Here is a 22895-nt window from a genome sequence, read left to right as displayed (position 1 = left end):
GCCTAACTGCAGGCCTGGGAGTTAAAATTACAGCGCGGCTGCCTTGCGAACAAAACTCGGGGCATTCCTGAACAAGTCATTCGAATAGTGAAACTTTATATTTTTCAAAAAACACTGTTTCAGCTCTGAGGTGGGTTAAAACACACTTCTGTGGCCTCGGGGCTTTGTGTCGCTCCGGCCTGAGAGAGGCGTCTGCGTTCTCAGGGGATTGCTGGAGCGACGTGCTGCTGCGTTGCTCACACTTCACCGGCTCTCAGACGCTGCTGCTGCATTTCTAACCCAGGGCAGCAGCTCCCGTGTCCTTCTTTTTCTTTTTTTTTTCCCTTTTTTTTTTATTCACAGACTCTTAATTTTTGTCTCCTCGTTTTGATTATATGCCACAGTTACCCTCAGTGAATGAAGCACCTCTCCCTTGCACGTGTTCTGGTTTAAAACGCAGGACCGGATCAAAAGTCAGCAGCTCCTCCCTGGTTTTTGGAGATGGAAATACCAAGATTTTGCTCAGATTTATGTCCAGTAAGGACAGTTTCACGTGGATTAGCTCAGCAGCCTCTTTCGTTGCTGGTGGAGCAGCTAGAGAAAAGGATGCTGCGAGGTACTGACAGCTGGTATTTCTCTGCGGGGGGTGGTCCTCCGGACCCACCCCTTATGTTGCCATGCCGCTGTTTTGCTCACCGATAGCTTATTTTCTTGCATTGACCTATCGACTTCTAGCAACATTGCTGCCAGCTGGGTGGCAGGATGGGAGGGCAGAACCCCGCAGCTTCTCCCCCAGGCCTGGCCCTCACCTCCCCGCTGCCCTCGCCCCCGCTGCTCTCCAGCCCTGTCACTTTGTGTGGCGCTTCCCAAAACATGCTGGAGGGTGGCCCTGTGCCTCCTCCTGAAGGTGGTGTGTCCCTCAGCCCAGCCTCCCTCTCCCCTTGGACCTGTGCTCCTGCACAGAGCCAGCCTGGGGACATCAGTGCCACCTGCCTGCACGTCCTCGCAGAAAAATGTGTCCTAGCAGAGGCCGTGATGTGTCCCCTGCGTGCGTTTCGGGGAAGGTGCTGCTAAGGTGTGTGCCTCCCCGGAGGGCAGCAGGTTGGGAATCCTCAGGGGAGAAAGTGCTTCTGGTATCAGTGAGTGAGAAGCGTAAAACCCTGCGAGCGGGAGGGTTTACAATTCACACCCCATCCTCGCCTTCCCCATACCAGTTTGCTGGGACAAACCTTCAAGGTGGTGAGACTGGTCGTTGCTGTGTCCCACAGGAGACTCCCGGCTGGAGAGGGGAGAGGGGCAGCACTCGTCGCTGAGATCCCCACTGGTGTGCGTACTACCAACAAACCTTTGAATTTCAGGTCAACGCATAAGTTCTATGATATCTTTGAACATTTTTCAAACACCTGCTGTTGTGTTTTTCCATAGGGAAAAGTTACTTGTGCTGGGAAGCAGAGCTGCCCAGAGCAGCTGTGGCTGCCCCATCCCTGGAGGGGTTCAAGGCCAGGTTGGACGGGGCTTGGAGCAACCTGGGCTGGTGGGAGGTGTCCCTGCCCAGGGCGGGAGGGTTGGAACGAGATGATCTTATCAATGATCTGGATGAAGGGATCGAATGCACCCTCAGTAAGTTTGCAGATGACACTAAACTGGGTGGGTGTGTTGATCTGCTTGAGGGGAGGTTGGCTCTGCAGAGGGATCTGGACAGGCTGGACCGATGGGCTGAGACCAATGGTATGAGGTTCAACAAGGCCAAGTGCCGGGTCCTGCACTTGGGTCACAACAACCCCATGCAGCGCTACAGGATTGGGGCGGAGTGGCTCGAAAGCTGCCCGGCAGAAAAGGACCTGGGGGTGTTGGTTGACAGCCGGCTGAATATGAGCCAGCAGTGTGCCCAGGTGGCCAAGAAGGCCAACAGCATCCTGGCCTGTATCAGGAATAGTGTGGTGAGCCGGACTAGGGAAGTGATCATCCCCCTGTACTTGGCACTGGTGAGGCCCCACCTCGAGTATTGCCTTCAGTTTTGGGCCCCTCGCTACAAGAGGGACATTGAGGTGTTGGAGCGTGTCCAGAGAAGGGCTACAAAGCTGGTGAGGGGTCTGGAGGACAAACCTTATGAAGAACGACTGAGGGAGCTGGGGTTGTTTAGCCTGGAGAAGAGGAGGCTGAGGGGAGACCTTATCACCCTCTACAACTACCTGAAAGGAGGTTGTAGAGAGATGGGGGCTGACCTCTTCTCCCTGGTGACAAGTGATAGGACGAGAGGAAATGGGTTCAAGTTACATCAGGGGAGGTTTAGATTGGATATTAGGAAACATTTTTTCACTGAAAGGGTTATTAAACATTGGATTAGGCTGCCCAGGAAGGTGGTGGATTCACCATCCCTGGAGGTGTTTAAAAAAAGGGTAGATGGGGCACTTAGGGACATGGTTTAGAAGTGGCTTTTGTCAGGGTAGGTTAAAGGTTGGACTCGATGATCTTAAAGGTCCCTTCCAACCTCAGCAATCCTATGATTCTATGATTCTATGATCTCTAAGGTCCCTTCCAACTCTAACCATTCTATGACTCTGTGACTCTGTGTCTTTGGGGGGGCCTGTTTAACGCCGTGCTTCACCCCGCAGCACGCCCCGTGTCCCACGCAGGTTCTGCAAAGCCTGGTTGCCCACCCGAGCATTGCCACCAGGATGGGTTTTGCCCCCCTCACCTGCTGTGCCAGGCGGGGCCGCTTTTACTTTTTATGCCTTTATTGCTGCGGTTGCCATAGACTCATAGACTCACCGAATGGTTGGAGTTGGCAGGAACCTTAAAGATCATCGAGTTCCACCCCCCGCCCCTCGGGAGAGTTACGGGGGTGCGAAGCGGCCGCTCTGGGCTGAAGGGGGTGCCGAGCCCCGGGCACTAACTGCGGGGGGGGGGTCGGGTCGGGGGGACCCGGGCGGAGCGGGGCGGTGGCGCGGGGGGCGGCGGCCGGCAGAGGGCGCGGGGGGGCGGGAGCCCCGGCCCGCCCCGGCGGAGCGGAGCGGAGCGGCGCGGCGAGAGCGGAGCGGAGCGGGCAGGGCTGCGGCATGGAGGGGAGCCGGACCCCCCCCCGCTACGGATCGCTGGAGTCCACCCGGTGGCCGCCCGCCGGCGCGGGGCCAGGTGAGCACGGCGGGAGGGGGCGGGCGGGGCCGCTGCCCCGTCCAAACTTTGCCCCCCCACGCCCCGACCCCGCTGGGTCCGGGACTCCCCGGGCACCCCGGGAAGCTGGCGGGGAACCGGCGGGTTCATCCACCGAACGGAGCCCCGCGGTGCTCCCCGAACCCGTACCGCCACCGCCGGAGCCCCCGCGCCCCCCATCGGGAGTAGGGCGGGAGGGATGGGGGGGAGGGGGACGGGGGGAAGGGAGGGATGGAGGGAGGGAAGGGCTGGATGGGGGAGAGGAGTGAATGGAAGGAGGGAAGGGGCAGATGGAGGAGGGGAAGGACGGAGAGAAGGGACTGGAGGGGAGGAGGGACGGCTGGAGGGGAGGAAGGATGGAGGGAAGGAGCCGATGGAAGGAGGGATGGAGCCCGCCATCCGGCTGATGCTGCCTGGAGAGACAGGGAGCCGCTGTGCTGTCATGCCCGGCTGTGAGCATGGCTGTGAGTGGCAAACTGGGGTGCCCACCCTGCCCTACGCTGCCTTCTCCCCTCTCTGACCACTTCCTCCAGTACAAAAGGGGGTGGGCAGAGAGGGGGGACAGGGGATTGTCCAGGGCAGAGTCCCCATCCGTGGGGTGGGAGGAAGGGGCCCGATGCTGGGCTGCGGGCGGCATCCTGGGGAGGGGAGGCTCCTGCAGCCCCTTGCCATGATGTCCCCCCGACCTCTCCCCTTCCCCGTCGCATTCTGCTCCCCCTTAGCCCCTTGCACCCAGCGGGATGGGGGACAGGCAGCTGGAAAGGCAGGGAAGGAGGGATGAAGCAAACTCCAGCATCCTGCTTTGGCACTAGTGCATGAGGGTGCTGCCCGAGAAGCTGCTCAGCTCCCTGGTGAGCTGCCTCAAGTTTTAGTCCTTCTCCTTTGTGCCTTTCAGCATGGTATCCTCCCCCCGCACCTCCCCTGCCTGGGAAGAGTGGAGACCCTGCCCTTGGAGGGGTCTGGGCGCTTACATCGCCTGGCTCCGCTGCTCCCAGCAGCTGGGTGACATCAGGGTGGTCCAGGGAAGGGCCAAACACTTGCTGGACTCAGGGTGCTGGCTATGGCCCGGGCTCCCCCCTTGGGTGCCTGCGAGCAGGGCTGCGGTGGCTGCGATGTTTGCTGGTTAGTGCAGTTGTGTAAACTCCCAGCTCCTGGGGGACCCTCAGGGTGGGCGAGAACGTGGCAACGGTCGCTGTCTGGTTTTCGAACGCTGCTCTGCTGTTTGCAGCCATCCTAGGAAATCTCAGGCCAGCCCTGTGAAGCGCTGAGCACGCGCAGCCTCTTGCCCTGCTTGTCCTCGGGGGGTGCCCAGGGGAACATGCACACAGCAGCTGGGTGTTGTGGAGGGGCTACACCCCTGGTGATACCCCCCGTAAGTCATCCCGGGGTACCTCACCCAGGAACTCTGGTGTTTTTATGGCTGTGTAACACGGCCCTAGTGGTGCTGGCTGTGCCAGAGGCTGCACGAACAGCCAGAGAGACACCCCCTGACTGCAGCGGGACACGGCTGCACGTTTCTCCCTGGTTTACTTGAGGGAACACTGGCAGGGAAACAGTGCTGTGGTTCGCCAGTGGCTGTGATCTTTCCCATCTGAGCATAGAATCATGGAGTCATACAATCATAGAACCTGTTGGGTTGGAAGGAACCTCTCAAGGCCATCTAGTCCAACCCCCTGCAGTCAGCAGGGACATCTTCAACTGGATCAGGTTGCTCAGAGCCTCATCCAGCCTGGCCTTGAATGTCTCCAGGGATGGGGCCTCCACCACCTCTCTGGGCAACCTGGGCCAGGGTCTCACCACCCTCAGTGGAAAGAACTTCTTCCTGATGTCTGATCTAAACCTGCCCTGCTCTAGTTTAAACCATTGCCCCTCGTCCTGTCGCTACATGCCCTTGCAAACAGCCCCTCCCCAGCTTTCCTGTAGGCCCCCTTCAGGGACTGGAAGGGGCTCGAAGGTCTCCCTGGAGCCTTCTCTTCTCCAGGCTGAACCCCCCCCAGCTCTCTCAGCCTGTCCTCACAGCAGAGGGGCTCCAGCCCTCAGATCATCTTCATGGCCTTCTCTGGCCCCCCTCCAACAGGTCCATGTCCTTCTTGTGCTGAGGGCTCCAGAGCTGGACACAGTGCTCCAGGTGGGGTCTCACCAGAGCAGAGTAGAGGCATGATCCTGTCCCCCGGGACCAGCATGCTGGGCTGTGCGTTGCCAGTCCTGGAGGCTCGTGTCCCTCCTGCCAGGCAGAGTGGCTGGTGGAGATCGCACCCCATCTGGCGAGGCTGCCCCAGAGCCGGGCAGGGGGTTACCGTCGCTCTCGTTATTGAGCTTGTGGGGCAAGGGCTGGTTCTGAGAGGCTGAATGCCCCCTGCCCATGCCCTGGGCAGAGAAAAGCACATGGCTGAGGTAAAAGCCTCTTGGGATGGAGCCCAAGTAAAGACCTCTGACCCCCTCCACGGGGGACTGTCAATCCATCACCCAACTTTAATCATGAAGTAAATCGTTTGAAACTCATCCGTGCGCTGGTTGCTGCCGTGACTCATCTCAGGCTTGCTGCTGGCTGTCTAAATGTTTTCACCAAAGCCATATGGAGTGGAAGTCTCCGGCTATTATACTCCTCATTAACAATACTTGCTTCCCCTGGGCCATGTGTGATGATTAGAGCATCTCCAAGTTTAAACTGAAGCTTTCTGCCCTTCCTTGGTTTGCTGGGTTGAATCGGTGCCAGTCGGGGGCCCTTTTGCTCGGGCAGCGCGGGATTGATTTCTGCCTGGCTCCAGTGGCGTGTGTGCAGCTGTGGGAGCCAAGGGACCCCGCGGGCAGCATGGCTGCATGCGGGTGTCATCCCTCTCCGTCCCTGAAGGGAGACTCAGCACTGTGAGCTCGATCACGGCTTTAATAAACATCCCTGCCTTAGGCCCTCGCTGGTGCCGGGCACTTAGGGAGGGTGTAAGAAACCCAGCCTCAGCTTTGGCAAAGCCACCTCCAGGGAAGTCTTTTGCCCAGCTGTCTGCTTGCAGGGTGTGCCGGGTTTTAATCCGTTGTGAGCTCCGAGTGTCTGCACTTGCCATTTGCGACCGCTGTATGGTGTCACCGCCATCGCACAGGTTCGTGGGCGCACGGTGCCCTTTGGTCTCCTCACCCTCTCAGGAAAGCTGTGGTCTGGCCCATGCCGGTGGCCGCTGGGGTTCAGGAACTCAGCAGCACCCTATATCTGCCTGGAGAAAGCATCTCCTCAGCCAGCAGGGAAGATCCATGCACATCCCTTTCGGTCACCACAGACTGATCTCATTACATGGAACTGCAGAGGAATTTGGATCGGGAAGGACCTCTGGAGATACTGTGTTCAACCCCTTGCTCACAGCAGGCTCAGTAGATCAGGTTGCTCACCGTCTGGTCCAGGAGGTGTCCCACAACCTCTCTGATCCCTGTCACAGCGTCTGAACAACCCTTCAACCTGCTTCTCACAGCCTCTCCTCACCCACCCGGTGCTCCAGCTCCTGCCCTCACTCAGATGTTCAGGTGCTGGCAGACGCTGGCAGATGCTCCATGAGCAAGTTCATCTTCCCATCCCATCAGCTGCCCATTAGTCACCTGTACGGATTCATTGGTTTCTCATGAGGTTTAGTGGACGGTTTTGCTGCAGAGGCGTAGCTCTGTGTCCCCTTGTCCAGGTGCTCCCTCCCAGGGTTCATGGGCTTTATTTTGCAGGAGCACTCACCTGGGACTGCCCTCCCTCTGCTTCTGCACCGAATTAAGCAGCTCTGGGCACATGACTCTCCTCTTACAGCTTCTTGTCCAGGACTTACTGCTTTGGTGAGCAGTTCCCTGCCGTGCCTGAGGACATGTCTTGCTTGAGGCACGCAGAGTACCATGACCTCAACCACATCACCTGAAGGCACAGCCAGGGGCTGAAGAGCTTCCAGCTCTTCTGCAGCCATTGCTCCGCTGTGTGGTGTAGACCTATTTGCTGTCCCCATTTCGCAGGAGGCAGCTGGGACGTGTCCTGTAGAATGGTGACTTTGGGGGAGTGCGCGAGGGCAGCTCCTCTTGGGCAGGGTGGTCCCAGCCACACCATATTCCCTGTCTGTGATGGGAACCCACCCAGAGCTGAGCCAGGAGCTTTCTCGCTCTGGTGGGCAGCTGCCTACAGGCTGAAATTACGTCCCATCCTCCTGCCGCAACAGGGGAGAGCAGCCCAGCGCTGCCGCCTCCTCCCTTTCACGTACACAGGTGAGGATTCACCTCTCCCGTCTGGGGTGGCTTCTGCTAATGAGGTTCTGAGATGAGAAGGGAGAAGAAGTGATGCTGACACCTCTTTCAAACCCTTGCGCTCACCCACTGGGAAACAGCTGGCTGGTAACCTCAGCCAGATACTCCTGCCACCAGCAATCAAAGGTATTCTGGGTTCTTCACCCACCCACCCAGGCCAGGAGTGACAGCCCCCCTCACCCACCCACACACCCACATACCCCCTGTGCTCCTAGGGATGATTAGATTTGTCCTTGGCTAATGAAGGCTGCAGTAAGCTCGTACGGTTGTTTATTGGCGCATCTGTAATCAGCCGTGTCCTTATAGCCACAGAAGCGGCACTTAGAGCAATGCAGCTTTTTCCTGACAGGTCTCGAGCTGCGCTGAAGTACAGCCGGACCCCAGGGAGCGGCTGCCTACAAGCACACGCCGGCTGTACCGTCTGCACCTTCACGTGTGTCGTTACCTGCGTGCCCGCTGTCCCCTGCAGGGAGATCCTGCCTGTCCCCGGGGCACGGCCTCGGCCGCTTGGCGCTGCCGGGTGTCGGTGCAGCAAAATAGCGCGGGCAAGAGGAGCTCTGGGGTGGCAGAGCAGCAGGATGCTTGGGACGAGGGACCTCAGCATCCCGGTCCCCTAGCAACCGCAGTGTGGTCCCCTAGCAACCGCATCCTAGTCCTGTAGCAACCACAGTCCGGTCCCCTAGCAACCCCCTTCAGGCCCGTAGAAACAAAGCTGCGGGAGGGTTTCTGTGCAAATTTGCAGCAGAGGCATTGAGCAAGAGCTGCGGGAGGGCAGCGCATCCAACCCCACACCTCGTCCAACCCCTGCGTTTGTCGGTCTGTCCTGAGCAGGCGCTGGTCCCCGGGAGCATCCTGACAGCTCAGAATAGGGAACAAGGATTCAGCAGGCTGGCACTGGCTGAAATGTGGCCACTGTGGCTAGGGGAAGAGGGAGATAATCTCCAAGTAGTCCTCATGAGTTTCTAAGTCAGAAACAGCAGAAAACTGCTCTCCACACCAGCCATGATGGCCCAGACCACTCGTATTTCCACTATTAAACCTTTTCTGCCAGCAGCCTTGGAAATGTGCCTTACCCCAGGAATGATTTCTCAAGCGGTTGTACATGATGGGTGGAGGACCAGTGAGTGAAGAGTGTTTTGCCTTATGCCTTAATGTTTTCCTGCCCTGTAACACTCAGCACCCTCCTGTTTGGGATCCCCAAGCCGCGCACTCCAGCTCTGACATCTCCAATTCCCAGACCTGGGCTGCCCACAAAATCCTGCTCCCGGAGCTGGTGCTCCTTGGCTCTGCTCTTCCCTCTCCCTGCACAGGGAAAGTCTCCAGGCTGCAGGAAGGCAAAATCTCAGAGGGGAGATGTGTCCTGTGGAAATTCAAAGAAAGCAGAATATGCCCCTTGATGTATGTCATTTTTAATGTTTTCTCATAGCCTGGCTTTGCTGTAGCTGCTCAGCCCCCTCTCCCCAACCTGTGCTGTGTGTACATCACAGGACAGCCAGATTAGCCCGCCTGTGACAAATGTGCTGCTGCATGTCACTGATAAGACGCTCAGCGATGTGTCTCCGAGAGCCAGACCGGGCTGGGAGGCGGGAGCTGGCTGTCCCTCAGCTTTCCCCGTAAAATGGGCTGGGAGCCGCTGCGGGACGTGCAGGCGCTGGCTGAATCAGCACGGTGTCCTCGTGTAAACCTGTGTGACGGGCTTGTGCAAACCAGTGGGACGTCAGAGGGACATCTGTGTGTAAACCAGTGGAGGGGGGGAGGCAGAGCTGGTGGCCGGAGCAAGGCACTGAGGTTGCTGGCCTCTTGTCCCGTCTGTCCCTGGGCTTGCCACTGCGCTCTTCTAAAATATAAATCACAGCGCCTTTTCCCAGCGTTTTGCTGTGAGGCTTTTGCCTCTTGCCCTGAGCAAGTGGCATCCCCTTTCCTTGCCTCAGTTTCCCCAAGTGGGTTACAGAGGTGATGCTCAGCGCTCCAGAGGATGAGGAAGCCGAACTGGCCTGCTGGGTACCACAGGGGGGTCCCCAGGGGGTTGGGAAAGATGGAGTGTCTTCATCCAGCCCGTGGTGGAAAGGGAACAGCTGTGGGAGCTTCACCTCCACGACTCCTCAGGAGGCCCCTCTGTGCTACATGGGCCCAGCGTTTGGTCCTGGCACATACTGAGAACAAACTCTTTAGCAGGGCTTGTTGCGGTAGGAGAAGGGATAATGGTTTTAAAATAAAAGAAGGGAGATTCGGACTAGATAACAGGAAGGAATTTTTTACACTGAGGGTGGTGAGACACTGGCCCAGGTTGCCCAGAGAGGGGGTGGAGGCCCCATCCCTGGAGACATTCAAGGCCAGGCTGGATGAGGCTCTGAGCAACCTGATCCAGTTGAAGATGTCCCTGCTGACTGCAGGGGGATTGGACTAGATGGCCTTTAGAGGTCCCTTCCAACCCAAACCAGGCTATGATTCTATGATACTGGAGGACAGGCTCATGTGTCTGGGTGTCTGTCCATGTGCTGGAGATGCCTGAGGCTTACATGGTTCTGGAAAAATTCCTGTCCTTTCCACCAGGATTTTTTAGCTCCCTTGGCCTCGTGCTGTTCAGCAGAGGGGAAGACCCCCCCAAAAAACTTGGGGCTTTCTCAGCAGTGCAGAGCCCAGCACAACATTGACGTGAGCAGGGTGTGCAGTCGCGCCAGCGCAAGCTGGCAAAATAATGCTCGTTTCTAAGGCTCAGAGAGCTGCAAGCCCAGATGAGGGGGCCTGGTGGCCTCTGAGGTCCTCTTTCATCCAGAGACTTCATGCATATTGCATGCGTGTTTGGAGCTGCGCTCAGCAAGCCAAGCCGGCTTTGATGGTAACGCGGCAATGAGCAGATCTGCTCCGATGCTCACAGAAAGCATAAATAAAGGCAAAACGCGGTCACTGTCAGCTCAGTGCCCTTGCCTGTGTCGCTGCCTTTCCACGTGCCCGTTGTCTCCTCTTGCAGCACCCAGCAGGGTTGGTGGTTACGCTGGTCTGGTGTTGGCGGGGGGAGGGTGTCCCCGTGACAGCCCTGTGGTCCCTGGTGTCCTCAGCACGCGTTTAACATCTCCTGATGGCTAACGTGGCTCCCGTTTCATTTGCAGAGGACGAGATTGTTTCCATGGCCGACTCCACCACCACCATCGACGACATCGAAGGGGAGCTCTTCAAAATCGAGAGGATCAGGGAGATCCTGGTGAGGAGGGAGTCAGAGCTGCGGTACATGTGAGTACTTGCCCTCCTCCCGCGCTGGCCCCTCTCCCCAGGGTCACCTCAGCGTTTTCTGCCTGCCCGATCAAACACGGATCGTCCCCAGGGATGAGCAGAGCTGAGGCCACTTTGCACCTCGTTTTCCGCCTGGAAGTGCCGCATCTCCCGCTGCTCTGGCGTCGCTTTCCGAAGGGGCTTGAATGGGTCCCTGTCACAAAGCTGCCACTGCCGCTGTGATGATTTCAGCCAGCCGATTTCTATGCAAACAGAGTTTATGACACGGGTTTAACTGTAGTAATTGTTTCCATATTCAAGCACAGGCACCCAGTCTTCCCAGCGGGTCCATACTCTTCCTCAGTGCGTGGCTCTGGGGCTGGGCTTGGGAAGGGACCGGAGGTTTGGTGGCTCGTTGCTGCTCTCTGGAGAGATCGCTTTGCCCCAGCACGCAGCTCTCTGGCTGTCGAACAGCCAGACGATCACGGTTTACTCTCCCTATATTGAGTTATTACACATTCTCCCAGCTCCTCCATTTCTCCTCCATCCCTTGGCTGCCCGGGGACACCGGGACGCATCGGGGCTGGACCGGCCTTGGGGCTGGACCGGCGTCGGTGCCTGATGCCTGTCTCCACGCAGCGTCCTGCTCTCTGCTCCCAGCACAGTCTTTGCAGCCACATGAGGAGGGAAGGATTTTCTCCAGGGTCCATTTCGATAATCAAAGCAGGTTTTGAGTAAAAATCTCTAGACCTGTCGCATTTAAGGCAATCAAATAATCGCTGTGTTGCAGTGGTACGAACCAGCGCTTAGGGTGAAAAGGAAGATTTTCCCTGGGAAAATCAGGAGTTTTTATGGTCTGGGAGGAAAAGGACTGACTATTCACAGTCTGGGTTGATGAATCTTTTTAATACCACTAAATTGCTATAGTCAGCCCAGTCCGGAGATCCCGTGGTGTCAGGTCAACACAAAGCCTGGGATCTTTTGCTGGTAATGGCAAAAATCATACGTAGTGGGCTGCAGCACTTAATATGCTGCTTTTTTAATGTGTCTGGGTCCCCACTGGTACTGGCACCACAGGATTCACCAAAGCCCAGAAATGCCGGTGTAAATCCGCTCTTGGGGAAAGCTGTGAGCTGGACTGTGGTCTAGAGGCTCAGATTTGGAGTGATGACCTCTTTGAGGCACACTTCCCCCTGAATGTATTGCTGAAAAGGATTTTTGGAAGTCATAAAAAGTGTAGTTCTTAAATGCTTTCCATGGCAACCGGTACCTAAATCTCACAGGTGCTGTCAAAACTCACATCTCTTGCTTTTTCTTATCCCTTTATTTGTTTTCTTCCTTGGCTTGCACTTGGAAAGCGAAAGGAAGTCACTTACAGAGATGACATACCAGGGTGGGCACGGCTGCAGAAGTGATCACTTGGAAGTTTGGAGATGCCGGGATTCCATGTCTGAGTGGTTTGGAGGCGCTGGGGGAGACTCGAGCACCGGCTCTGCGGAGCGCGACAGCGGGGAGGAGCGCGGCTCTGGGAGGCAGGGAAAGCCGAGGGCTTCCCTGAGCATCCTGCTGGAGAAGAGGGATCCCCAGACCTGGGTTGGGCAGGACAGGGTTAAAAAGGTTGCAGACCTGGGGCTGAAAGGAGCTTTTTTCCCAATGGAGGAAAAAAATGTAATATTCAGGATTGGTTGGAGTGTGGGGCTCACGGCGATGGACATCTGACGTGCTGCCAAAGGGAGGAGCGACCCACCTGGTCCGTCGGTAGCGATCAGTGTTTTCATCTCGTTGGCAATATCAAACTAAAACATTTCCAGCATTCTGAGATGTCTGCGCTGTGGAAGACGATGAAGCTCCCGATATTACTCCTTTCATAAGGCAAAAAGAAAGGTCTGAAATTCCCGCGGGAGGTTCAGCGCCGCACCTCACCCGCTCGCGGCTCTGATCGGCGCCCCGGGGCCGCGGCTGATGCTACACCGACTTTTGTCACCAGTGGCAGAAGTTTTGTCGCTGACCTTTTTCACTGAGGTTTTGTCACCAGAAGTAATCTCAGCTCCAGCAGCAGCCTTCTGGGTGCTTGTCTTTGCAATCTCTCCCGAGTTTTACTGAAATGAGGATTTTTATTACCGCCCGTTTATTATTCTCATTATCAGTTTTTACAGAATTAAATTCCAATTTAATTTGAGTAATATTTCAGTTGTCATTTGACTGTTTATTTTAATTGTAATAAGTGTATCATTAGCGATCAGCCTGTTGTCCACGTGTCCCGTTGCAGACCTCCCCACTGGTGCTGTCTGTAGAAGCTCGGGGCTTGGCTACCATGGGACTAGGAACAGGCAATAAAAGGACAAACAGACCTCGCTGTTCTCCATGTGCAGCTCCCAGACATTGGCATCGGTGGACCTGCTCAGTGCGGTATACAAACAAATAAAGACACTGTCAGATGGAGCACAAATCTGACAGAGCCAAGAGGAAGTCTTCTCCTCCGCCTGAGATGATCTCCTCCTACAGCAGTATCTCACAAGGTCTCTCTGCGTCAGTCTGTGTATTTTCCCTTCCCTTATTAATTTTTCTGGTGTCCTCGGCTCAGCTGACAAAGCTGCATCTTCAAGTAGCTCCAGCAAATATGACTCATCCCAGAAGGGGTGGATGGCATGACTCAGTGGAAGGACCAGCAGGATTATCGAAGATGGAGACGGGGCTTTTAGTAACGCACCCTTCAAAGGGAACCAAAGGCACATCTGTTCAAGGTGGCCCCAGCTCATAAGTCAGTCATGTATTACCTGTAGACACAGATGTGTGTTAGGGTTTCTGATCACTCACAGCCATGGAGCTTGCTCGGAACCTCAGCTGTGCTCTTCCAGGTTGGACGATTTCACATGCATGCTGCAGAGTGTCCAAGGAGTCCTTCTGCATCGAAGGCTTGGACAACCTTGGGAAGCTCATGGGAAGTTCTAAGATGCTGGGGTGCTTGGTAGGGCTTAGGAGGATGTATTGTGCCTCTGTCTAGGTGAAAAACGGCTTGGCTGATTCCTCAGAGTCAACATTTGGATATGCTGCTCCTCTTGGAGGCTCAGTCAAGCCAGGTTATCCACTGTGCCCTGTGGTGTTGGTGCTTACCATCAATCAAATGCTTCCCATCCCACCCCATGTAGGCACCGTGCACAGGGCAGCGTGGGGCCAAATCCCGTATGGACCCATCTGGTATCCAGCTGAGAGGTTTGTGCCACCAGATGTTTTCCCAGCACAGACTGCTCATGGTTCAGTGTCTTGTCTAAAACATCCAGGTCTGCAGTCACAAGTCTCTAAGGTTTGTGGAGCTGTTAGGTACGGGTGTTTCTGAGATATCAGTGGATTAGTTGCACTGCCATGAGAAAACAGTCAAGGACAGAGGACATCTACCTCAGGGTGATGATGGGAACCTCCTTTTCTGCTGGTGGAGCTACTCAGCACCATTTTAATGGGCTGCCTGACTGCAGCCCCTCTGCCATGGGGCTTCTGGTGCCATTGCTGGCTCCAAGCTCCTGGAAGAGGTGTATCGAGAGCATGAGGACTGATGTGTCCATGAAGAGGTTGCTTTGTGAATGCACCAATTGAGGAATTTTTTGTCCTGGGGGCATGAGAGCCTGTTCCGCCCGGAAAATCTGGGTTTGGATTTTGGATGGAGACACTTTCTTCTAGCTTCGGGCCAGGTAACAGGGATGGGCGATGCCAGATGGTCTGGACAGGGTGGCTCACCCGTGCCAAGGTAAGCCTTGAGAAAGAAGAGAAGCATCCCAAATCCCAACTCAACGATCCAACCCTGGTCAGGAGATTCGGCGTCTTGCCACAGGGTGGCACTTCATGGAGTACTGACAATATATATCTTTTGTGGGGGCTTGTAAAAATTCTTCTCAAATGAGCCAACAGCCAAAATCCCTGATCAGGGACTTAAGTTCCCAGGTACCTCAATGCCAAGGAAATGGTGCTTCACTGGCTGCGGGCTGGCTGGACAGACAGTGCCGAGGCTCGGCATTGGAACAGCCTGCCCAGGGAAGTGGTTGGGTCACCATCCCTGGAGGGATTTAGAAGACATGTAGACATGGTACTGAGAGACATGGTTTAATGGTGGACTTGGCAGTGTTGGATTAAAGGTTGGACTTGATAATCTTAAAGGTCTTTTTCAACCTAAATGTTTCTATGATTCTATGCCACATCAGAGCAGCAGGCTTTTCCTAATCTTCCCATTGAGGGATAATGTGCAAGGAGCCCAGGGAGGGCTCTGAGCAGAAGGAGGGGTGTCAGATGGGTTGTTCTCATCGTGCTTTGGTTGGAGATGTGGCTGGCCAAGGTTGGCTCTAGGCTGATGCAGCTTTGGAGACTGCTGGAAGGGCAGAAGGGGCTGGGCAGCCCTTGGGTCGCTGCTCGCTCTGTGTATGAGTTGCTGGCAGAAAGCAGGAGGACTTTGAGGAAAGAAGCCTAAAGAGCAAAGCAAAGAGGTCACTAGAGCCAGAGGCTGCTGGAGTGAGGGAAGTCAGGGTCTGGGGAGCACGGCCCGCAGACCAGAGGCACTGGGCGTTATTGGAGTTGTGACTTGTCTTTCATGTGTCACCTACCCAGGGGAGATCCTCAGGGATGGCTTGGTTTGTGGTAGAGGGAGGCCTCAGCCATCAGCACTGTCTGCTCTTGGGGTTTCCCTCACCACAGGTGAGCGCATAAAGCTCTTCAAACTGCAGTAATGATGCTCATCATGGCCAGACCCCGTTGTTCCTCAGTTCTGTCCAAGCAGGGCTTTGGCAAGGGCATAGGCATGTGATTTTTTTTAAAAAAATCAATCAATAAATTAAGAGTTAAGTCTTCTCTGCCAGCCCTCATGAGCAGCGAGCAGCACTTGAGCCAGTACGTCCATGGAGGGCGCTGAGTGTCTGTGGTGCTTCTGAGACATCATCAAGGGCCACGTGTCCTCCACCCGCTCCATCAGCAGCAGCCGCCGCTGGCATTTGAGTTGAGCCCATCCTGATGGGTATCTTGCTGCTGTCGTGTGGTTTGAGCCAGAGATTATTTCATTGTCTGCGGCTTCGGCAGACTCTTTTTCTCCTGTTGAAATGACCTTGTTTGTCAGCGGACCCCTGCAAAGCTTGCACATTTTCCCCCTTTGTTGTGTTTCATTTTTTACTTTTTTTTTTAATTCTGCAGGAAGGCAGTATAAAAATGTCAGATCTTTTTTACGTGGCAGAAGCTTCCGTTTGTTTCTGGATTTTGCTGTTTGGGGATTATTCCGGGGGAGAAGGAGAAACACAGCTGCTATTGCATGGTGGATGTGCCAGGTTTTAATAAGGCTTCATTGTCATTAGAGCAATGAACCTTTTTCTTTGCCAACAACTAGTGATACAACCCATGGAGCTCCAACAAAAGCCGAAGTGGGCTGCCGTTTCCCATGAGCAGGCAGGTAAATCTGTGCTCCCCGCCACGGGCACTGAGCGCATTGGCCGGCTGTTGCTCCCGAGGTTTTGAACCTTTTCTCTCCCAGTCTTTCTTTCCCTCAGCGGTTTTCATTTGTGTCTTTGCAGGATGGATGACATTCAGCTTTGCAAAGAAATCAGCCGGCTGAAAAAGGAGCTTCAAAAACTCATAGCCCTTCCAGGTACGGCTTTGTGAAGGTTCGGAGAGCTGCAGCCTTCTGCTGCAATTGGCAGAAAGGTTTCCGTGACATACAAGGATCTCTTGAACGGCTCCCACCCCGGGATGCTCCCAGGGACGCTGCTGGTGAGATCTGTCTTGGGATCCTTTGCTGCTTGCTGCCAGGGAGTCCTTGTCCAGGCCTGGGCTGAAAGGCAGAGGAAAAGAAAAGGAGGAAAAACATGAGTCCTTTAAGGAGAAGCATTGATCTGGTATAGGAGGAGGGCAAGCGCTGAGTGAGGTGGCAATGAATGCCGACACAGTGGGACCTGCCACGTACACCGAGGAGGATCCCCAGACGAGTTGAGAGGACAGGGCAGGTGACGTTGTCAGACCACACCATGGAGGGCCCCCTTTGGAAGCAGCAGGAGGGAAGATGGCCTCAAGTATGTGAAAAACAGTGAGTTCTTGCTGTGGCCTTGGCAGAAATGTGTGTCAGTGCTGGGGCAGATGGCAGCAGCTGCCAGGGAAGGGTTCCCGGCTGCAGCCGTCGCAGGGTGGGTGCTAGGGGGATGTCATGCCAAAGGGGTTCAGTGACGTCCCTGATTTAGGCAAATTCATCATTCGGGATATTGAAAAGAGGCAAACAGTCCAGGACAACGTGGGAAAACTTCAGCTGGGAGAAAATGCCAGTTTTGTCCCCCTCCTTACCATGAGCGGTGACCCTCCATGTGCCGGTCGCAGCCAGTGCCACCTGTGACCCTTCCACAGTCCAGGAAAGGCCAAACCTCATTTCTCTAAATGATCCTCCTCAATCAAAGTATTCAACAAAAGCACACACCAAACAGCTCAGGGTTTGAATGAGAACGAGCAAGAAAGGCCTCCCCACAAGCTGCGTCCGTCTCTGTTCACAAGGCTGTGCCGCCTCCTAGGACATCCTCATCCCCAGTAAGGACTTTCTGTGTGTTTTCGGAACCGGCTGGGAGACAAATCCCCGCTTATTTGTACCCATCCAAGCAGTAAGGTCTGGACCACCACAAGTATCTCCCTGAGGATGCTGCACTCACCAGGACCAATGAGTGGATGCAGACAAGGGACCAGCTGCGCACATCTGTTTCCCAGAGCAGCAGCTCAGCTCATCGGTTCTGTACCCAAAGTTTTCTCAAAGCCAAGGGTGGCCAGAAACCTTCACCCTTGCCAGCGCCATAGTTCTGCTGTGCTGTGTGTGCTTGTGAATCATCAGCACGCAGTTAGAACCCAACCGCTGCTTAATACGCGGGTCTTGATCAGATTAATGTGACCTGGCTGCGTCCAGAGGGACGTTCAGACAGGGGAGTTGAGGATTCCGCCATAAAAACGGGAGCTGCTTGCAAAACATAGAGACCCCAATCTCCTGTGGGCTTTTAGTTCAAACACCTTCCGCTTCATAAACCAAGATGACCTAAATGATGGCTCAGGACCAGAGATAAACTGGGCCTTTTCTGAAACTTGAGAACTGTGGCTGGCTTTCCTTCATCTGCTTTGGTCTTTCATTTCTGTCCTTTTCAGCATTCTCAGATTCAGCTGAGAGCAGAAATGCCGCTTGCATCAGGGCTGCTCTTTTTGTCTTCTTTATAACCTGGCTCAAATCCGACTCTGCTGGAAAAAAACCCTGCAAATCGTTGGTCTTGTGAGTCTATAGCAGCAGAGCATTCGTAAAAACGGGCGTTGAACTTTGGTTCGCATAAAGACTTGAACACATCAGTGATTACTCAGAGCTCAGCCAGACCTGTGGCTTGAAATCTCACCACACCAAGGTGCCTTTAATAATTCGGAGAAATATCAGGGTCGTGATGGACTCTGGCATCAGCAAGTCGGAAGAAAAGGTGCAATGTTTACCCAGCAGGTGTGTTAACTCCGACATGCTCTAACTCAGGAATGCAGATGGTTAATTAACTCGAGATAGCTGGTATGTTTGCATACAGCCTGATGTTTCCAATTCGTATGGCATCCACATGGCACTGTAAAGTGTTCTGGTTCCCACCAGGCAGGTGGGACCTGCTGCACAGAGACAGTGCCCGTGGCCAGGTGACTTTGCTTTAACTCTTCATGGTAGGAGACCAGCAGCTGTGGCCCAGACCTCGGTCCAGATCACCTTTCTCTGCCAGGAAGCTCGAGCTCACTCCCTGCACAAGACCACAACTGCAGGAGAAACTTTTGCCGGGGATATTTCTAACAACATGATGATTATGAGAACTTCCTCCTACTCGGACCCCTGCAGCAGCACCTCCGATCAATATGTAGCAGGCTTTAAACTACAAATCAATACATAGTTTAGGCAACTGCTGAGACCCAGCCTACCGGGTTTGCTCCATACTGTGAATTTCACTGCATTTTTATTCAACTGAAGGAAGACTGGAGATTGATCCCTCCCATGCTGGATTGATTTTGGAGCTGGACGTTGAATTCATAAATGGTATTAAATAGCTGCAGCACAGACAGTCAGAGTTTCCACCTAAGGTAGCTCTCCATTTATATTTAACAGTCCTTAGCCTTATCTCTGTCATCTTCACGTATCCCACTTACCTTATGTACGAATTTACGTAAGACATGACTTCCTAGGGATGTGAGAGTTTTCAGGTCTTCACTAACTCACTACCCAAAGATATGTGGCACAAGTGGGTCCCACCGTGCTCAAGGTAGGTCACTCTGGGGGTTCAGGTGACAGCCCAGGATAATACGTTCAAAAGAGCCTGGCAGACGCTTGTGGCCATCCTTGTCACTGGGGTGGGAATGGGGCTGTCAGTGGTTTGAAAGGTCAGATGTAGAGGATGAGATCAATGGGACCGTGTTCAACAAGGGAATAAGGCCACAAAACCCAGTGGATCGTATTGGTTTTCATGTCTCTGTATGTATGGGATAAATGGTGGTGTGAGGTGTTCCCAAGGCATCTGGGATTGTTGATAATTCCCTGTGCACCTGAATCCCTGGCTGGTTTCTCAGACACGTGGAGGACCTGGCCGAAGGGTCTCTGGACCCGTAGCCAGCTCAGGGCCAAGCTGAGACTGGTGGGGTGTGCTGGCGTGGCGAATGCGGGTTAAACACATCCTGACTGAAGGGTGACATCTGAGTCTGACATTTCTGAGCTTGTTGAGACCCAGGGTTAGGATTAGGGTAAGAGTTAAGGTTTGGGTCAGGGTTAGGGTTAGCAGTGCAGGGTGAAGACCCCAGGGAGGCCATGGTCATCTTCCACCAGCGACGTCACCTTGTTGAAGGGCCCTTCCTCTGCTCTGCAGAGCTCAGAGTTGCATATTGCAGTGCTCAGCCCCATGAAATTTTTGGGGAGAAACTGAAAATTCGAAGTTCAATAACACCAGACCTATCTCCTCCCAGCAAGGGTGGCGTGGGATGAGCTTGTTGTTTATTTAGCAGCCTGTATCTGGATCCAGGTGCGTGCTTTGGGTTGGCTTTTACCTCCACTCTCACATCTGCTCCCGGGTTGAGCAGAGCAAGCTTGACCTTGGCATGGGCAGGATGGCCCCTGTTGGTGTGTTAAATGTGTTCCCTGTGCTGCAGAGAACGAGAAGTCCAATGAGGAGAAGCAGAGGGAAGAGGAGCTGGTACAGCAGATACACAAGCTTGTGGAAACGCGGGATTTCCTGGTGGACGATGTGGAGTTTGAGAGGCTCAGGTAGCTGGGTGTAATTTATTCCTTGCACTGGGGACAGTGCAGTCTGTCCTCTGATCTGTGTCATGCCATGCTAGGTAGTCCTGGATGCCTTGCTGCTCTTTTCCTGAGTGCTAACCAATCTCTTTGTCACAGGGAAAGGGAAGAAGACAAAGAAATGGCAGAGTTCCTGCAAAGTAAGCTCTCCAAAAGCTACCTCCAGAAAGCAAGTAGGTGGTTGATGAGTTTTATTCCTTGCATTGAACCTCCCTGGCAGTTTGTCCCCTTTCCTAAGGACTCTGTACTCAAGATTTCACTGCTCTGCGTGGGGCTAGCTTACGTGAAAGCCATCTGTTGTTATGGGAGGATGTGGGGAAATGACAACTGGGGGATGGTGGTGCTTGAGGTCACATTGTGGAAGCATCCTGAGTTGGTACAGATGTTATGCTTCCATTTCCCTCCTGGCATCTCCCAGCCAGCATGTCCTATGAGAATGGGGATGGGTAGGTGTCCTTTTAGGGCTGATGTACATCATCTGACCCTTTCCAGCCAGCTCCTTACATTTCATCACACCATTAGCTAAGGTCACAAGTTGTGGCATCCATCCAGCCCTCCTTTCTTCATGGCCCCTAGTGGCGACCCTCTTCCCTGTGCCTCCATCATTGCTGGAGGAACAACTCCCCTGTGTGGTGGGAGGCATTTCCAGCTCAGGGTCCCTGTGCCTGTGGTACTGGATGCTGAACCTCATGCCCAGCTGTTGGTCAGAAGAGGGTCAGCATCTTAGCCCTGAAAGGAGCTCTAAGAAGAAGCCGTGGGCCTGTACTCTTGTCACCAGGCAATCGATTCCTCTTTCTGTAGCTCCTGTCAAAGAGAAGAAAATGACTTCCAGGGGGCAGCAAACCTCCGCGCCGTACATGACCAAAACTGGCCTCACCCTGCTCAAGGAGTGCTGTGGCTTCACCTGCTCCATCATGTAGGCCAGCCCCCAGCTCCTCTGCACGGGACATGACCATGGTAGTGTACACGTCCCGGGAAGCTGGGCCGGGCAAGAGGGGCTTCCTTGGTGTGCTGAGAGAGCCTGAGTGCCTGTGTGGGGTGGGTGAGCCCTGGTGTCCAGGACACGCACAGCTCCTGGTGCTGCAGGCATGGGGTGTGAGGGACCACCAGACAGCAGCCCTGCTCTGTGGGGCTGGCATTGGAGAAAAGTGCTGGAGCCCCACTGAGTCCTGAGAGAGGGTCTGAAAGAGAAGCAGCAGTGGTTGTGGCTGGGAGGAGGACGAGGGGGTGGAGGGGGAAGAGAGATGGAGGGCAGGGCACCAAGGCATCTCCAACAAGAGGGAGCTGTCGGTCAAATGTACCACTGCTGGGCACACCTGGTGCTCCTGCAATTACAACACCAATGCCTCTGTCTTCTCATAGCATCTTCTCTGAAAACCTAAGAAGCCACCATGCCTTTCTGTCCTTGAGGGTCCTCACATGCCTTCTCGCTGGCCCTCTCGCCTGCTCCTTTTCAGCAGGTTGCAGTTAAATCACTGGCATCTGCTGAGAGCCACAGGTGCCCAGCTGTAGAGTGATGTGCCAGTTATTTTTAAATCAGAGTTGACTAAGGGCCGGGCTGTGTCAGTTGTGCAGGACTATCGTCTGGCTGCCAAGAGGCAACCAGACATCCCCGCCCACTTGCCAGTGGTTCAGGACATAAGCACGTTCCAAACATTATCACTTTGTAGAAGTCTCAGGGAGCACCAGACCCATAGAGAGGTGCTTCTTGCCAGTGCAGGCTGGTGTGGACTTCTCCACCTTGTCCCAGGAGGAGGCTGAAGTGACCAGGTTCACAGAGGTGGGTGGTTGGATCCCCACTTGGATCAGCTCTGCCAGGCTAAAGCTGCCTCCCTACTCTTATGCCGATGCTTGAGACTGCTCCATAGCACATGCTGCCAAAATTGGTGCCTGTGGGGTGCAGACAAGTCAAGCAAGGCCTAAACAGCTTGATGTGGGATGGAGCAAAGGCTGAACTGGTGATAGCCGGTGAGCTGAGCTCACTCTTGCTGGAGTGTGGTGAGGGCACAGGTGAAGCAAGTCACATCTGAGATGAAGTTATGTCTATAAGGATGTGCTTTGATACAGTTGAAGTGAAATTCTGGGCTCCAGCACCACAAATATGAGTCCAGACTTTATGTCTCATCCCAGGGCAGTGGTGAGAAGGTGAAACCACCCACCCACAGAGCTCCCACCTTCCTCCATGCCTGGGCTTCGCTCAGTAGGTGGCCAAAGTTCAGTGCTAGGTCCTGACTGACAGCATGTGTGACAAGCACTGTGTAAGAGGAAGATGATGGTAATGGTGGGTTGTAGTCTCTGCAGGAGTATACATCTCATCCTTAATATTGCTGGAGACTTCCATTGTGGCAGGTGACCTGACACCCAAGAGTTAATCTCATTGGCCTCAGTCGCGCTATAAAGCAGGGTTGGCTCTCTAGCCATGGGAGAAGGGAGGCACCAAGGGGATCCCATGGTTGCAACCCATGGTTTCCCATCTCTTGCCTTTCCTCCCCAGGTCTCCAGCCAGAGTCCACAATCTGCTCTCCTCCGAGAGTTTCAGCTTCCCGTCATTGTTCATGCTTCCCACTGCGGCACCACCACCGAAGGGACTTCCCAAGCAGGCTGGTGCAAGCTTGAATGATGGCATGTGTCCTTGGTGCCACGTCAACGGTCGTCTCCTCCATGACATTAACAAACACCGAATTCCACCCGAGCTCAGCTTGGAAGAGGTGTGTGCAGCAACGGCAAGCGAGTCCATGACAAAGAGGACCGGTACAGTCCTTCACCTGGACAGAGTAATAAAAAAAGCACTGGGAGCTAATGTTGAGAGAACATTGTGCTGCGCCATCCAAGATGGGCTGTGGCCACAGATGATGTCTCATCCTTAGCCTTGTACCACCTTGTGAGTCTCTATGGGATGATTCCTGGGGACCCTTAAAGGGGAATATCTCTGGTCTGGGTTTCGTTGTGCTTGCACTGGTTTTATTGCAAGGCGCTCTATGGCTCTGGGTAGAGCTGG

At 54.5% G+C, this 22895-nt stretch overlaps 1 protein-coding gene across 1 annotated transcript in view; it reads left to right on the top strand.

Annotated features, from left to right (window-relative positions):
- Window positions 1–22530, top strand: part of MFSD6L (major facilitator superfamily domain containing 6 like) — a 30150-nt gene extending 7620 nt beyond the window's left edge. Inside the window, exons 2-7 of the mRNA XM_054222088.1 lie at window positions 10503–10623; window positions 16146–16219; window positions 19750–19864; window positions 19997–20070; window positions 20699–20854; window positions 22392–22530. Coding sequence (XP_054078063.1) covers window positions 10503–10623; window positions 16146–16219; window positions 19750–19864; window positions 19997–20070; window positions 20699–20817 — 503 coding nt within the window. The 3' untranslated portion in view covers window positions 20818–20854; window positions 22392–22530. The remainder of the gene's footprint in view (window positions 1–10502; window positions 10624–16145; window positions 16220–19749; window positions 19865–19996; window positions 20071–20698; window positions 20855–22391) is intronic.
- Window positions 22531–22895: the final 365 nt, after the last annotated feature.

This window comes from Rissa tridactyla, chromosome 15 (genome assembly GCF_028500815.1).
Source record: "Rissa tridactyla isolate bRisTri1 chromosome 15, bRisTri1.patW.cur.20221130, whole genome shotgun sequence".
NCBI classification, from domain to species: Eukaryota; Metazoa; Chordata; class Aves; order Charadriiformes; family Laridae; genus Rissa; species Rissa tridactyla.
Note: the sequence above shows the minus strand (reverse complement) of the source record. Positions and strands in the feature narration are given on the sequence as shown.